Source organism: Notothenia rossii (genome assembly GCF_949606895.1).
Source record: "Notothenia rossii genome assembly, chromosome: 5".
NCBI lineage: Eukaryota > Metazoa > Chordata > Actinopteri > Perciformes > Nototheniidae > Notothenia > Notothenia rossii.
In genome coordinates, this window is record NC_136903.1 from 73,575,282 (window position 1) to 73,592,365 (window position 17,084).

General features: G+C 39.6%; 2 protein-coding genes and 1 long non-coding RNA gene across 4 annotated transcripts; 2 read left to right on the forward strand and 1 right to left on the reverse strand.

Moving 5' to 3' along the window:
• Positions 1–2,008: 2,008 nt before the first annotated feature.
• Positions 2,009–7,527, forward strand: nbl1 (NBL1, DAN family BMP antagonist). The gene is made up of 4 exons (XM_079685690.1): positions 2,009–2,484; positions 4,110–4,290; positions 5,230–5,341; positions 6,925–7,527. The coding sequence occupies exons 2-4, from the start codon at positions 4,118–4,120 to the stop codon at positions 7,204–7,206; spliced, it is 567 nt and encodes a 188-aa protein (XP_079541816.1). The 5' UTR covers positions 2,009–2,484; positions 4,110–4,117; the 3' UTR covers positions 7,207–7,527.
• Positions 7,528–7,628: 101 nt separating this feature from the next.
• Positions 7,629–13,852, reverse strand: LOC307042024. Its single transcript, XR_013808973.1, has 2 exons — positions 13,696–13,852; positions 7,629–8,547 (listed from the first exon to the last, which is right to left on the reverse strand). It is a non-coding gene; the product is annotated as an uncharacterized lncRNA (long non-coding RNA).
• Positions 8,542–15,971, forward strand: tmem88bl (transmembrane protein 88b-like). Of its 2 annotated transcripts, XM_079685691.1 has the most exons (3): positions 8,542–10,499; positions 11,306–11,597; positions 13,716–15,971. In XM_079685691.1, exons 2-3 carry the CDS (start codon positions 11,307–11,309, stop codon positions 13,941–13,943), a joined length of 519 nt encoding a protein of 172 aa, XP_079541817.1. In that variant the 5' UTR covers positions 8,542–10,499; position 11,306; the 3' UTR covers positions 13,944–15,971. The 2 variants fall into 2 exon arrangements, with proteins under 2 accessions (XP_079541817.1, XP_079541818.1); XM_079685692.1 differs by lacking the exon at positions 8,542–10,499 and having other exon boundaries at positions 11,267–11,597.
• Positions 15,972–17,084: the final 1,113 nt, after the last annotated feature.

A 17,084-nucleotide genomic window follows, 5' to 3' on the forward strand; every position in this document is an offset into this window, starting at 1 on the left:
TCAGCATCTGCAGCCCTGTTGGAGAGTGGGAGGATGAAAAGTTGCACAGAAAGAAGAACATACAGTTTGTGGGAGACTAATGCATAGAAAGAAAGGTATGTTAGTTCATATGGATTTCGCATTTATAGATGTGTGTTTCTTTTGATACCATAATGGGTTGACTCCTAAGTAACAAAGCCCAAGTTTAACTTAAGCTAGATTAAGGATTTACACAGTATGCAATCATTTTGCAGTCCTATTGGACAAGTGTGTTTGCTGTGACTGTTTTCTTCACAGGGAGTCAGAAAAGCACACGTCTCCATATCAAGAAGAATCTCTGACATCTTGTGTATTCGTTGGCCGTCAGTCTGTTTGGAGAGATTGTTTTGAGTGTGATTGATCACTTATGTGTAGTTGCGTGGGCCTGCTATGAGAGAAGAGGGATTGTTTGTGTGAGCGTTTGCAGGCGCACACGTTTATCCAACCCCCTGGTGAAGCAGAATCTGTGGAATGCAGAGGAATGCCTTTTCTGGACTGGAGCTCGGTCTTATTACTAACAGGTGAGTTCTGCACTTTGCACTCTGAACATAACACATGGTTTACACTTCACATCAAAGAAAACATTGACACATGCGTGCATTCACTATCACACACACTCACATTTTCCCTCTCCATCACAGTAACAGCCTTCTCAGCAATGTAAGAACATAATGAGCAAAGCCAGAAATTAAGCCATGTCACTCGTCCCCTGTCCATTAAAATATTTGTTTGCAAGTGGAGCGTGAGACAGCTAGGGGTGCTTATGGACACAAGCCAGGCTGAACACCTGTAGGCAGGTAGGATGAAGTGCAGGAATGGGGTGTGTGTGTGTGTGAGGGGGACCAGTGACACCGCCGAGATGTAACAAGGCAGTCGAAACCCATAGGCCATACTTGTCTGTGCCTGTCTGAAATGTCTCCTTGGTGAATCATAATTACAAGTCTAATAATGCTAATAAAATGTTTTCATTTAATAATTCAAAACGGTCCAGTCAGTGTTGGTGAAGGTCTGGCATGAAATATAAGACCAGACATGCCTTGTGTGCTGCTGCATGACTCGAGCTTTGAGCTACTGATGCTCACGTATTCAGATCTTTGTGTTCAAACATAGACCACACTATAAAAAAACACCAAATGTCTGTAAGCCAAAAGTATTTGTAGAATTATGAATAACTAAATTATTGGAATTAAAAGTATGTAATGCACAACAAAGGTCCCTGTGATTGCTTTTATTATCTACTTTAAAAAAAAAAGATATATATATAGGCTAAAGTAAAGACGAAATCTTTCGGCCAACTAATTCTTAAACATATAATGTTTGGACTTCTTTAATGTCCATCTGTTGTTGATAGTTGTCATTGGTATTTTTTGTTTCCTCTTCTTTTTACTTTACGTATGTCGTTGCAATCAGTTTATTTTTTATTTATTTTTTTCGTGCTGAAAACACTGCTAATGACAGTTATTTGGAGCCAGAGAAAACACTTACATTTTGCCCAAAGATCTGAATTGTGTATCATAATATTAAGCGGCCAATAGCTTTGCCCGTATTCCTTTTTAAAATAAGATTTCAAAGGGGTGAACTCCCAGGTCAGCAAAACCAGGGAACAACATCATGCCTTGAAGCAACTCGTGCTCATGAGTCTGTCTGTGGTTTCACTCCAAACATATTGAGGGGCCTTAATTAGATCAAGTTGTCATGAGTTTATGGTTAACCTGCTGTTGATATAATTTCCTAAAGGAATCAGAGAAATGTATCAGAGCATTGATTCACATCTGCTTTACAGCTTGCATTGCATGTTCACAATGTCAAACGTATATCTAAAAAAAAAACATAGGCTAGTAAAGCAATGACATATGTAGGCTCTTTGCAAAGTTAACGCATGGCTGTAAATATTTTGTAATCTTATGATATTTGCATTATGCCCTGTAAATCTGATCTGGGGTCTCGCCTCGATTATACTTTGGGAAACATTTCAAACCTTCCCCTGAGTCCCCCCTCCTCCTCCCCGTCTTCTTTCGTCCAGAAACAGCACAGCAGGACTCCAGTCTGTGGGCTCAACCGCGCCTAACCCCGGCTACAGAGTTTTACAACAAAAGACAACAACTTGGAAAGTATTTTTCCGTGGAGTTACGAGAGAATTTAACACTGGCCGAGAGGAGAACAAAGGGGAGGGACGGTCTGATGGACTCTGGGATGAGATAGCGCTCATAACTAACCCCATCTCCCCATCCTTCCCCGTCGGACGCACGGTTCTTTTTCTTCCCGGGTGATGCATGTAACTCTTTTATGACTGACTGGGCTCTGAAGTATTCCTGCAGCTGACCAAGTGCTCATATATTTCTGGAGATTATCAGCGCACGAAGGTATTCCGCAACCCGCATCCTCAGGCTTCGGTGAGGGGGCTCGATCAGCTCAGCGGGACATAGCGCTGTGTTCAACCGGCTGTTTCCTGTAGGGTCAGTGTTGGTAAGTTTCTCTAGTAAGACCACTTCTGTAGCACGTTACTCAGGAAGTTACTTTACTACTTTTAACTAAAGTTTTGAAGTAACTTCTCAATTTACAGTCGTTTTTCTACCAACCGTTAGCTAGGTTAGCCAGTTTTCATCCGTAAGTCTACTTTAGCTGCGACACTTGTTTAAAAATGAAGGAACAATTTCTCCCATCTTCCGAAGTAACCATAGACAGTATCAATAAAGGAAGTTACTCGAAGGAAACCCCGTAATTCGTCGGGGGGATATCACTTTGGGCGACTAAATATGTTATTATTAAAGTGTGAGAATAAAAGAATGGGAACAAAATAAGATTTTGAAATCTTTTAACATGTAGGCCTATCAGCCGTTAAACAGAACCGTGGCCGGCGTTAATGTTCATTACGTTACTGGGAGCTGATGTCCTGACAGATTGCGGCTATACAATTGTTCAAAATCTAATTGAATCGTAAGCCATATAATATGTCCGGGAAATAAGTAGTTTTTTTTTATCGTAAAACTCGCTACATAGCCTATTTGGAAGGGTAATGTATTGCACGAGTTATACGCAGTGGTGTAAAGTAAGTACATTTACTGAAGTAGCCATACTGTACTTGAGTATAATGTTGAGGTAGCTTGTAGCTACTTTACTTTATTTTAAAATTAAACTACTTTATATTTTACTCTTTACAAATGTTGTACTTACTACAGTACACTATAAAGTAATTCAATTAAACCCCACTATTAACAAAGTACAACTTTGAAGAGCACAGATTAATGCTCCAAGAATTTGTAATACAATAATAAAATAACATTTGATGATAATTCTGTATAACTTGCACTTTTGGTACTTAAAGTATATTTTTATGCAAATACTTTTTTACTTAAGTACAAATTATAATGCAATGCTTTTACTTCTTTTTACACTATATTACAAATAAAGTAAATAATCTGAGTATTTCTTCCACCTCTGGTTATAGGTGCTTAGTCTTGTAGTGTCTGCTGGGATTAAAGAAAGTAACATAATGTTAGCCTAAACTTAGAGATGTGAAGTTTTTCAAAAAACATAGAAAAGGTACATTTATATATTTTATTTCAATTAAGTCTTCACCCTCATGGACATGGTCATAGACATGGTTTGTTGTGTCAGAGACATTTGGAAGTGCTAAAAAGTGTGTGAAGTAGTCGACGTGGGTGACCATGAGACACCTTTTTTTATAAGCAGCAGGAGAAAACGATTTTGTAGGTTGTAAATGACGTGCCTGGTTGAGGTATTTTTAAAGAAGAGAATGAAACGGAGCAGACTTGGTATTAGACTCAGTTGAGCCTCCCTCCCCCATCGTATTGTCTCTTTTGGTACAATATTAACACATTATGTTCTCTCTGCCGCTGGTGATACATAAAGGCCATTAAGAAGTATCTTTTAATCATAATGAGCCAAACATGCAAGCTACTAATCACCAGGAAGTTGCCAATCCACATGTCCGTGGATCTGTGAAGTCCAAAATGTACTGTACAGCTCGGCAACATCAGATCAGTGGCACTAGTTTTTGTAATTTGTGTTTTTGTGTGGAACAAGGTTAACAGAGCGTTAACTTGCTGACTGGTTTTACGCCCCTTTAGGTGCAGTCATGTGGCAGAGGATTCAGATTTGTTGGGCACTGTTTGCACTGTATTCAGCGGCACCGCCTGCCCACATCAACCGCCTGGCGCTGTTCCCTGACAAAAGCGCCTGGTGCGAGGCCAAGAACATCACACAGATAGTCGGGCACACAGGATGTCAGCCTCGCTCTATTCAAAACAGGTCAGGATGAAGGCCCTCTCTGTCTCTTTCTTTCTCTGTCTGACAATTTCTCTGCAACTCAAAAAGTGAATAATGCAGAATGTATAGATGTCAATAATGTTGCATCCTCAAAGATAAAATCAAGTGAGTTGACATGTGTGAGGCAGAGCTAATCCTTCCATAACCCTACAAGTACAGTGTGAAGCTTGAATAAATAACAAACTACTCACACTATGCCGAGCAAGTTTCAACTCTGCATGTTGATTTCTAAACTTGCTCAAAATGAATGTTAATCATGCCTGCATAGTTGGAAAACTGCATTGAATAAATATAAAAGAATGTTAGGAAACTGCAGTCATGGTCTTAGAGGTAACACTGAGGATATCTGAATTTCTGTACCTTTTAGCTAACATACTCAACAGGAGTAGAACAAAAATATAGGAGATTATTTGTTGCTCTGGGGAGTATTTACACAGGAGAGATATTCATGTCTACAGATCATCCAGTGCACCAATAGAATTGGAGGGCAGAAACCCTCTTTAATGGTCACACATGCAGAGCACACAGCACACACACAGTGACATGTGTTCTCTACATTTAGCCCATCCTAGTACCAGGAGCAGTGGGCTCCAGTAGCTTAGTAATGTGTTTTTATACATTTTTGGAGAACAATGAAGCTATAAGCTATTTCAGGCTTGCTAGTATGGAAAGTCCTTGCTGTATTGTCATTATAACATGATATGCCCACTGTTTTCATGATGCAGCAGCAAATGCAGACATACAATTTAATGCTTTACACATTTACCTGGCATTATAAGAACTTCTTCCCTTTAGGTTTTATGTAAAACATTCCAGATATTGTCTTTGGCCTGAGGGTACCAGACATCCCCAGGTTACACAGGAATGAACAGACTGGCCGTGCAATTAATCATGTAATAATGCACTTTGTCCTCCTCACAGAGCTTGTCTGGGCCAGTGTTTCAGCTACAGCGTCCCCAACACTTTCCCACAGTCAACCGAATCCCTGGTGCACTGTGACTCCTGCATGCCTGCCGAGTCACAGTGGGAAGTGGTAAGATTTATTACACCATTAGCTAATGTAGCAAGCGCACACCAGCACCAGTCTGTCGAACCCCCATGCAAAACCACAGGTTGCCAACATAAAAGAATCCTGTTCACTGGCTTGCACAAAGCAGATAAGAAACACAGAAATTGAGACTTTTGAATAGATTTATGTCAGAATGTCTGCGGTTTCCTATGGGCCTACATCCTGTATTTATATTCCTCTAAAGTTCATTGTCCCTGTTAGCCAGAAGGAATCCAGTCTTTCGACAACAAAGCCTCTGTAGTGAGGTGTATGTCGTTTGGAGAGCTGCCAGGTAGACTTGGCGGGTGGGACCACAGGTGAGCCCGCCTCGTGTTTCAGTTGGAAATATTGTATCTCTTGGAGTGCAACGCTGTTACCTGATGGATTAATTAATTTTCCAACTATTTTTTTAGCTTCAGCAGTTCTAGAGAAATCACATTTACGGTCTCGCCTTACTTCTAATTATCTGAAAATTGATGTTTATGTCTGTGGTTATGATTGTTGTTGCAGGACTTTAAACAAAATTCAGTTTGAAGCAAAACAAAGTCAGCTCTCATGAAAGAGGATACTGCTCCATGCTGCTTTGGCACTTGGTGGTAGATTAAGATAAAACTGCTGAATGATCATTTTCAATGAATAATGGAAACAGTGAGGGGAAGTTGTGTGAGGTCTGGAAGAGCTTGTGCAACCCTGAGGTTTTATATATTCTGTTTATTTCATATTTAGTAAGAATATAATCTTCGTGCAGTCTTTTTCTTGGCAATCAAATACAACAGTAGGGAGTAAGAATTTGACCTAAAACACATCCACTCATCAATCCACATACAAATATGTACATAGTGTACAAATCTGATTATCTCAATTAATATAAAGTATATAAACCACCAAATAAAATACACGTCCCGAATAAAATGGAAAAATTCCTTTTTCTTACCAATTGAACAGTTCTTGTCGGTGTTAATTATGTAAACACATAAAGGCAACCCTTTAGACGAATGGTAACCTATAATACTGCAACAGTTGCTCAAAAAACTCAGTTTAATACAACTTTAACTTTAAGAATAACAATTTAAGTTATCCGAAAATATAAAAATCCACCCATTTTTATAAATACAATTGGTAGATTTACAATTCTCAGAAACTTTACATTTAAAAAAAAAAAACACAAAATACCAGTTAAACGTGATTTACAACAATTGAATTGTTATTACTTGACAAAACATTTATTCGGTTGGTATTACTGTGTGTAACATAAGTAATAGTTTTTTGCAGAAAAATACATTCGAAAACGATTTATGGAAGTTGTACATTAATTAATATTTCCTCCATCCTCAAAGATATGAAAAGTCATGTCAGGCCAAACATTCAAATATGGTTGGATTTCAGTACCAATTCGGCCAAATGCAAAGTTCAGTTTCTATTCATGAGATCAGAATTCCGGTAGCCATTTACTTTGTAACTCCTGATATGAAAAGAAAACCCTCTTTATCTCTCCCTCTCTCCTTTGTTCTCTCTGTCTGTATGACGTATGTATTTGTATTAACATAAATGCATGTGTGTGTGAACAGGTGACTCTGGATTGCCCGGGCAGTAAAGAGTCTCCTCACGTGGATAAGCTGGTGGAGAGGATCTTCTTCTGCAGCTGCCAGCCCTGCATTAAGGAGGGCGGCCAGGAGGGGGGGATGATGCAGCTGTATCCAGCAGACAACGTGGTGGAAACTCCGTCTTTATCCGACACCATCAGCGGCGCTCAGGCTCGCCCTCTGCCCCCTCCAGACACACACTCTCATAAGCATGCTCACCCACACACAGATCATCACACACTACCACACACATCAGACGGAGGTTAGGTGACGCTCTCTTTGTAACTTTGCTCCTCTCTGCGGCCCTCTGTCCTCCACACCACATCCTTTCCATCTGTAGTATTGTAAAGGCACTTTGAGAATATGGCTTACCTATGTGTTAAAACATCTCTCTCACACACAGACATACTTACACTCACACTTTCATAAAGTAATGCTCTCAGATTTCACTCCATTGTATATAAACTCGAACAAACACATCAGTCCATGCACTCTTTTTGTTTGCTGATTTAACATGTGTGCTTACATGCGCTGTAGTCTGAATACTTTTAATCTGCTTTAATACACTATATCTTATTGTTGACATAACTGTCTTTTGTCTTTTGTTCTATTCATAAGTGCGAGTAAAACATTTTTTTGGACAGAGTGAGCATCACAAGAAATTTGGTTTTGATTCAAAGAATCACCCACGGCTCCTTTTACAGTGTCTAAAAACTGATGTTTTTTTTTTGCATCATGTGGCTGCTGTGGGAGTTTGGGCCACAGCACATGGTGTTGGTTATCAACAAAAACTCACAAAACCTGGACATTTAATAGATGCCACTTACTGGAGCACAGAAGAGGTGCATGATGGGAAGAGACCCCGCTGTTTGCTGCGTCTTTGGCTTAAATCTGTTCTCACTGTGCCAGAAAGTTTAATGACATGCTGTGATGGAAACCACTAAGAACGTTTTGCAGAGACACTTTCACTTGTGTATCCATATTATTCATGGTCTTTGTATGTTCCTTAATTATAATGCAGAATTCCAAAGATATTTCAATCTTAAAACAAAGCTAGTATAATTATAATGGTCTCTCTTAATGTTATTCCTGTTCATGCTGACAGTACAAATGGTCCCCTATTTGAGAGACTGCAAAGTGGGTAGATAGTGGGTATAATCCCCATTCTTCATTTTGTGCACCTTTAAGCACTGTAAGATTTGGCCCCACGTTTTTAATTTGAAATGTTAAAAAACTTCTGTAAAATCTGTTTCTAATGTTAATTAATATTCAAACTATAACAAGATAGCACAATAGGTACAATTGTACCAAGTAGGGGGTATATGTATATTGAATTGTAAATCTGATATTGTGACAGAAGTGTCAAAAATACAGCTGTTGAAATGATGACCTTATTATCTCCATAACGATACATCAGTTCACAGATAGATGTGGATAGGGGGACAGATATCCTTTCATGTGCATTGTTGGTGTTTGAGTGCTCCTTGTTGACCTGAAATGCTGCTGCTAAAATGAATTACCATGGCAACCTGCAGGATGCTGTTCACAAATGGATGGAGAGTGACCTTGTGGCTGGAGGCAGAGAGCGGCACACAAAGCTCGATGTTCCTGAAAGGATACAAATGGAGGGCGTTCAGTTCATGCTCTGCTGGGTTAAATAAACTGAACCTCTGTCCACTCAATGAAATAAGGCCAGAGGACGTTTCTGAAGAACAGTGTTTGTAGTGGCTGCCAAAAAGAAAAGTGTTTGCTACGTTTAGTTTCAAAAGTTCACAGAGAGTCCAGCAGATGTCAGCAGATGTTACAGGTGGAGTCTGGGTAGGCTTTATTACCAGTAAGCCCCTTAACTTTTAAACTCCTCAGGACCAGACACCAAACACACCAAGCAGTATTACCCCCTTATTCTCTGAATCTCTCCTCTGCTTCATTAATCATTTCCTCATCTGTATCTCTATGTCCAGACCGTATCTCTTTTCCTCATCTCTGTCCCATATATCCTCTCATCTTTTTCCCCTTGTTCTGAGTAATTACATTTGAGCATTGAAAGGTTGACTGTCTGTCTGTGCTGCAAAACAAATCGATCATCCTCTTATCTCTCCTGCCACACAGCTGACGATGCTCTGAAGATTGGTGAGAGGCAGACTGCAGAAAGAGAAACTCAGAGGGACATTTCTGAACATATCACAGCTTTTTGTCATCTATTAACTCAAGTTTGATTTTTTCCCTTACCCTTTAACTGTCTACTGTGTTTTGTCCTCTGTGCACTCAGACAGGTTTTAATACTCTTCTTCTTTTACCTGTCATAAAAAACTCCTTATGTAACTCCTTGTAATACATGATACAATTTAGTGATTTTATTTTTATAATATTCTAGTCTTTCTCATTATTTCCGTCTGTGTGAAAGTCACTGTACACTACAGCATGTGTGACCGCTGGGAAGTGCACTCCAATCTAATTTTCGTGAGATGCTATCTGATTACCTGTCCTAAATGAAACACATTTAGTTATGTAAACCTCAGCAAAGGTCGCTGATTAGGCAGATTACATGATGAACAGGTCTGGCAGGTCTATTATAACTTAGAATGGCCTATTTTATATATTTTTTAAACACAAAAGTGCCACACCATTATCATTGACAATTACTATATTATTAGAGAGTACTTAAATATATATGTATTAGGCCTGGAAACTACAGCAGAAGAATACACACAAACTGTTTTAGTCTAAAAAAAATATTATTTTAATCTTCAGATGTCTCGTCGGCATATCGTTTAGGATGGCTATATCCTTGGTTTTACTGAGCCACCAACTGTGTGATTGGTGTATGCTTTGATACGATTAAATCTAGAGTGCACACTGGAATTTGCTAAAAGGGCATGCTTTGTAAAAGGTAAGTATGGCTTTCATATATCAGTTAACAGCCATTAATAAGAGCATGTTTTGCCTGTAAAACAATCACTTTCATTGTTTGATATTTGATAGCGATGTATTTCATTCAATACAAATATTGAATTTGTAAAAAGCCATCAGGTTTGCACTAAATGCATTATGTTAGTAATTCCTTTCAGACAGTTTTTATAAGTGGGCAGTTGTGATTTTTAATAAGCTTTTGATTGATTGATTAATAGATTATTATTGGTTTGAAGGAACGTTTTCAACACCCTTCCAACACAAAAAGTTGTTAAGTGAATAGGGTTACATGATGCAAGAAAATGTACAGCAATGACGCGAAAACATGTTGTACAAAATATTGGAACTAAAACTTTGTTTGTTTTTCAGCTTTGAAACGTTATTTTTGTTCACCAACGTGAGCGAGCATTTAACGATGGTGCGCGTGGCCCAGAGACGCTCGCTCCCACAGACGCGCGAGGTTTCTCACATAGCAGCACTACAGCAGCACGCGGCGTTCAACTCACAGGTGCTTCTGTCCGCTGCTTGTTTTTCAAAAAAAAGAACGCACGAGTATTTCCTTCATTTCGTATACAATTAAGAGCTCCCAGTGGATCAGCGGGAAAGGAACTATACCACAAACACACCGGCTGGATTAACGGGATTTTTAGGTATGGCAACAATTCTCATTTACATCGTGTTGTTTATTATAGTTTACATAACTCTTTCAAATGCATTAATGATTGTTGCATCTGACAGTTTCCAGACAGAAAATGCAGAGTAATCAGATCTAAAATAAATAGAGGAAAAGCAAATAAAGCAGACAATATGCATTCAGATTAGGAATCATGATTAAGGTGAGTTGCAAATGCTGATGCACTGACTGTATGCCAATGCTTCAGTGACAAAGCCCTGATCGCCCTGATCAATGACATCGACCAGATGTGTCCTGTCCCGTGTGATGCTCCTGGTTTGTGTATGCAGGTCGTTCAGGGTTAAATATAAAAAAGATTTCAGTCGATTTAAAATGGAACGTATTGGCATTCAGTGCTTCAGTGACAAAGCCCTGATCAATGACATCGACCAGAGGAGCGATGAAGACAGCTCAAAGTGTGTGTGTGTGTGTGTGTGTGTGTGTGTGTGTGTGTGTGTGTGTGTGTGTGTGTGTGTGTGTGTGTGTGTGTGTGTGTGTGTGTGTGTGTGTGTGTGTGTGTGTGTGTGTGTGTGTGTGTGGCTGATTTATCTTTTTATTTTTTTAAAGAGAAGAAGGGGGGCAGGGCATTGCAAACATGTTAAATAACTTAATTGTCCATTAAAACAGATTATCATTATACACATTTAAAAAGGCACAGGAATGTTTTTGCATGCATATTCTCTTCTTCTATCTCTTTTTCATCCATTCAATAACAACTCAAGGGATGTATCAGTATTACCCCTAAACCCGCTTTCTCATTTTCTTTCTCTCCTTCTGCCACAGGATGTGTGGTGTGGATGTGGACCTGGAGGATGGTTCAGTCGAGGAAGAGAAAGAAGATGAGTTCTGGATCGGGGAGGGAGTGAAGATGCTGCCCCCTCCTGTGGCCCACAGCGGGGGCAGTGCATGGGGCAGCCGCAGGGGCAGGGTGGGATGCCTGGCCTGTGGGGCGGCCCTCGTCCTCTGGGACATCTTTGTGGTTTCAGCCAGCGCTTTGCTCCTGGCTGTTGTCTTCTCTCTGGTGCTGCTCCCTGCAATGCTGCTGCTGTACGCCGGGTTCCTCTGCCACTCCAGGGTGAGATATCACTCTGTTATGCGGTTATTATTGTTTAATGTGCAAGCTGAGAGGACAAGTTTACTATTATTCTAGTATTATGACTACTGATGTAAAAATGTTGCTCATTAAGTAAACCCACATAAAATGATCATCAATTTCGTGTTTCAGCTAAAGCAAGCATTTGTTTTTAGTCAAAACACAGCACCAAAAGGCAGACAGACACAGTTAATGGATAACAGGTGAACATTAAGAAGTATTTATTAGCTAGAGGGCCAGATGTTTCTTTCTCAAGGAGTTGTTGAAGAGCAAAACAGAGCTTTAAGCAGAGTAATTGATCATGTGTCCCGAGTGGCGAAAAAAAAAACGTCCAGCAGCTTTAAAAAGGAAAGTGCTCTCTGTGTCGACCTGACAGTATGTTTACATATCCAACAAGAAGGACATCTGCACTTTTCAAGGGAAGTTTAGGCAAGTAATCTTGTGACATTTAGAAAGAGGATTATCTCTAACTGGCACCTGGAGTCTTTGAGGGAAACAGACATCCTTTTTAACAGCAGTGATACATCTATACCTGACACTATCTCCACAACGTTTTTCAGGCTTTTTTTATCCGGATTGTACCTATAGTTTTGAAGCTTTCAACTGATTAAAGTGAATGCTGGAGCTTGTCAGTGTTCTTGTTATGAGGTGAGGAGAAGGGTGCGCCTTGTTATTTGGATGAGTGATATGCGGGGCAGACAGATCATCAGTAAAATAGTGTGATTGCACGCATCATGCTGATTCATGCTGTGAAGATATACAGCTTTGTTTTCGTCTCACTGCACAGGTTGTTACCAAACAGAACCCTCAAGGTATTTAAAAATGAAGCCAATTCGGAAAAGTGCCTTAAACCTGCATTCTCTCTAATGGCCATCATTACAAAAGGAAATCTCGGGTTGCATAGAAGTGTATGAGTAAAATTACCCTTTTCCTGACTTTGGTTTGGGCTATTTTGTGATTGACAGGTTGCTACCCCTTTTTTGAATGCTGTCAGTTTCTTCAGTTTACAACATTAACCCTCAAAGTGTTTTCAGTTCATGGATGTTATCAAATTTAAGTCAGTTAAAACATGTATGGTTGCTTCAATATGTCTTGTTCAGTGCTTGGTTGTATTTTGGTATTTTTCTCCACCCTTTCCAGTCACGTATGGTTCCAAATATACAAGATGGTGATGGTCAAAATGCCTACCTCGAGGCTTTAAAACTGAAATTCACAACCAATGGGTGTCATAACATACTGTTCATAACACCACATCCTACATTCGATACAGTTGGTCCTTTCCCCCTGGTTTCCCTGTATTGAATGATGTGGTTTCTGAAGTATGACAAGAGCATACAATAATGAAGAACATTGAATGCGTGCGCATGCAACGCTACTATTATCGACAGAGCAAATGTCAGTTCTGAGCAAACAATTACAGACAATGTCAGTCAGAGAGTTCTCCCTTTGGTGGAGACAGACTGAACATGGCGAAAGGGCCCCACTGAGAAGACAAGAGTGTCTGATTTGGTGCCAGCGCCAGCTGTGCACTGACACGCTGTACTGTGAGAGAGCACAGTGCACTTGACAGAGGTGTGTGTGTCCGTGTGTTTATGAGTGAGTTAGACACTGCCGTTGCTAGGGTGCTTTTGGTGGAGGGGAAGCTCCTTTTGAAAAGTCTTACAATAGGTGATTTAGTTTGTCTGAGTGGGCTTGACAGAGAAAGAGATGATGTTCTCGTACTTTGTGTACTTATGTTTTTGTGAAGATGTTAATGTACTTGTGAAGCAGCCCGTTTGACGTCTTTCTATAGTTCCCATCTCTTTCCTCCTCCCTCTCGTTCGCCCTCACAAGGTGATTGACAGCTCAGAGGGTTACTGACAGCTACTGAGCCATTTCTTATCTGAACTGCAGAGGGAGGCTGGGAGAAACTCTTTCACAGCCCACTACCCACAACGTCATTCTGCACATCGAGCATAGATCAACACACACAAATAACAATTCCCACCTCTTTGCTTTGTGACAGAAGAGAAGAAGCCCCTGCTGATCCCAAAAGGTGCATCATGTCCTCTGGGCCCCCCCATGTGTGCTTTAATGATACCTCTGTGTTTTTCCTTGTAGGTCCTTGACGCCCCCTCTGCGATATGCGGCTACCTTGACGACAACAGCTGCTCCGCCCTCATCATCTTGGGTTTTGTGATGATGTCACCGCTCGTGGTCGTGGCGGCGGCCATTTTCTGTGGGCTGGTCCGAAGGTTTCGAATCCTGCTTCTCATTCAGCCGATCTCACGTGCCTGGTACCGAGGGCGACTGTTGGACTGGGCCGGCAGCCTCCACGCCTGGGTCTGATCGAGGCGAGGCTTCGGAGGGTCGGATATGCTAACAGCCCGGGGAGAGAACGGAGAGTTGGATTAGAGTGAAATCAGCCAGAGAGATACAGGGGGTAGACAAAATAACAGAAACACCTCCAAATGTATTCAATATTGTGAAATACAGTGAGATGTAAACACAACTGGATGCTAGTTTCACGCTTTGGTAAAAAAACAGTTATTCACGTTCTTGCAGAGAGGTACTTACATTTCTTTTTGAGGGTGGTTAATGGGGGGAAAGGGTTTTAGACAGCAATGGCTTTTTGGGGGGGTTCATTACCAGGATTGGCTACCAGGACAAATGGGCTGTGGACAGAGCCATGCTAGATGTTTTCGCCTGTTTCCAGTCTTTATGCTAAGCTAGCTAACCTGCCCCTTACTTTATAATTTTACTTAACTGACAGGTGTGAGAGTTTTGTTGTTCTCAAGCTTTGTACTGTTGTTGTACTGAGTTGCATATTGAAAGGTGTCTTTGTTATTTTGTTTACCCACTCTATGTTTATTTTGTGAACATTTGATTGTGCTTAAGTTGATTGGAGCAATTTCAACCTTTGCGGAGTGATGTCTGTACTTAAACTTCACAAAACAAAACATATCCACAAGTAATTTGATAAAAGAGGAACAAAATGCATCTTAGGACAGTTAAAAATCACTTTTGTAAAATGAAGGGGACAGGAAGGATTCTCATAAATATTGCAATATCACAATGGCTTTGACCCAAAAAAGACTCAGAGGAATTGTCATATATCAGTTGACAAGGTAGCAGAAACAAAAACCGCTTTATCGATGTGGTATTTGATGAAACATTATTTATTAAAAACATATTTTTGTGACATTGTGTCGCTCTGTTTCATGTTGGACTTTCTCAGAAATGTATTTCTGTGAAGTTATGTGTGGTTGTACATTAGAAGTCTAGCAGAAAGTCAAAACATAATTGCGCAAATTATATTTTAGGTATTTTGAGATTAACTTGGTTTAGTTAGTTGGTTTTCATTTCCGGGGACCTTCAAACACCCTGAAAATAGGGTAAATAAAGACGTAAGATAAAAATCAGCATACAGTATGTGGATTTTAATATTGTCTGTTAGGCAAATAAATAGCCATTTATGTTTGTTTATCTGATACAGCAGCATCACTAGCAGTCATGTCTTGGTGGGAGGGAGGGCTATATATGAAACATATTTCATTTAAGTGTCTCTTAGATCACATTGGGCCATAACAAAACAGACCCTCCGTTATAAAATCAAGAAACATAGACAGTACGACAAAGAAAAATGGCTGTTCAGTGGAGTCCAGGTGTTAAGGGGAAGATTTGAATCATCAGATAAGGAGCACATCCTGCTGCCTCTTTGCTTTGCTCTTTGTCCGCGTGTCCATGCTCTGTATTCAGATTTGAAGTTTAGTTTTTTAGAAGAAGCTTTGAATTGTTTTCATGATGAGCGGTTGTTACTTGTTCTGTGCCACTGTTATAACACTGACATTTATTTATTTCCTATTAAAATATATGGAGTTGCATGCTTTCGTTAATCCTGTGTTGATCCTCCATTTAGTGGACATTGTTTATTTACATTAGTTAAGCCCTTTTAACTTCAGGTATTTGAAGTTGATTGAAAAGAAACATTTTTATTTTTGCAAAGTTCAACACTGGTTAATCACCCCTAAAGATAATAATTTTGGAAAAATGACAAGGTTTATTTTTTGTTGACTTTTTAATTTCAGTGTAAACAGAAACACATTGTCCTTTTCAGACCTTGCACCAAAAAAGGATGGTGTTTATTTTTACATTGTGTCTTTTGTCTCCTGTTGTAAAGGTTTGTGGATTTGAGTCCAGTGTGATTCACCCTCTCCAAAATACATCCACATAGAACATAAAAACACAACACAAGGCCACTATGACCTCAATAAATAAAAATAAAACATTGTGACAAAGTCTATGACACAACACAAATGCTTCAACAATTTACTTTTTGTCCCATTTGTGCAAATTAAAGGGACATTTTGCCTCTGATGTTTTGTTTGTCGTGTCTCTCCTGATAATGTGTCTAGTCCATTTACCACCATATTGACGGATACATCATCCTCCTCTTGTTCAGAGTGTGCAGTGTTGACGTGTAATTGCACTCAGTAGAAATGTAGGCGTTCACTTAGCAATTTGTGTGAGCTCCTCACAATGTCTGCCAAGCAAAATAGTGTATTTCTGCTTGGCAGACAAATATACAAAAGGTCAAATCTCAACATCCAATCGTAAAGAGAAAATGTGTTTTTGGCACATAGTAATCAAAACTGTGTAGTACCGCAAGCTCGAATTGATTCCTTGTTTTTAAACCAGGAAATTCAATTTTTAATGTAAGTTTTAAACATTTACACTACAGTGTTAGGAATTAGTGGCTTGTAATTAAACATAAAATCAGTTATACCACAAACTTGGGAAAAGGGATGTTGTTGTTTATTGTTGCTTTTTTTTACTATTGATTCTATACTTCAATTTTTCTTCATTAAATATAAGTCGAATATTTTTTTGTTGGTAGGTTTATGTACGTCCTCTAAACTAGTCGGCACCTTTTTGGATAAAAAACAATTGAGTTGCATTTTTTGCTTGCATGTCAAAAAAGTTGTATTGTATTTTGTTATAATTTACTATCACATGAACTGTGTCATTTTGATAATTTGTTTACAGAATACACTGAACTATTTTTTCTTAACATCAGCAGTACCAACTAGATGTATCCCAATGGTAGGGTAATGTTGGAGTAATATGTTGTTTTCAAAGCTATACCTTCAAAGTACCATCCCCAACTATTTATTTATCTTTTTATCAACCCTACATCATCAAGGTAGAGTTCATGCACAGCTGATTGTGTTTGGACAGTGAAACTTGGCAGCTGGAGCAGAAATCCCACAGAAGCTGTTATCAGCAGCTTAACGTTGTTCACCCAGACATGTAGTGCAAGTGGTCGACATCACTTTGTTGTCAGTTGTCTCCTCTCCTCATTGTGCAAGTGGGTGTTTCTCTATGTCAAGGAAGGATCCTTCAGAGCCACTATTTCACGAATGTTATGTCATCGAATCCCGCCGAAGGACTGATCCAATGTACAGATCAGGATCCTTGGAATTCTACCGA

Coding starts and splice junctions, on each gene's coding strand:
- nbl1 (XM_079685690.1), top strand. CDS start 4,118: ATGTGGCAGAGGATTCAGATTTGTTGGGCACTGTTTGCACTGTATTCA. Junction 4,291..5,229: donor CCTCGCTCTATTCAAAACAG/GTCAGGATGAAG, acceptor TCCTCCTCACAG/AGCTTGTCTGGGCCAGTGTT. Junction 5,342..6,924: donor CCGAGTCACAGTGGGAAGTG/GTAAGATTTATT, acceptor GTGTGTGAACAG/GTGACTCTGGATTGCCCGGG.
- tmem88bl (XM_079685691.1), top strand. CDS start 11,307: ATGTGTGGTGTGGATGTGGACCTGGAGGATGGTTCAGTCGAGGAAGAG. Junction 11,598..13,715: donor GGTTCCTCTGCCACTCCAGG/GTGAGATATCAC, acceptor TTTTCCTTGTAG/GTCCTTGACGCCCCCTCTGC.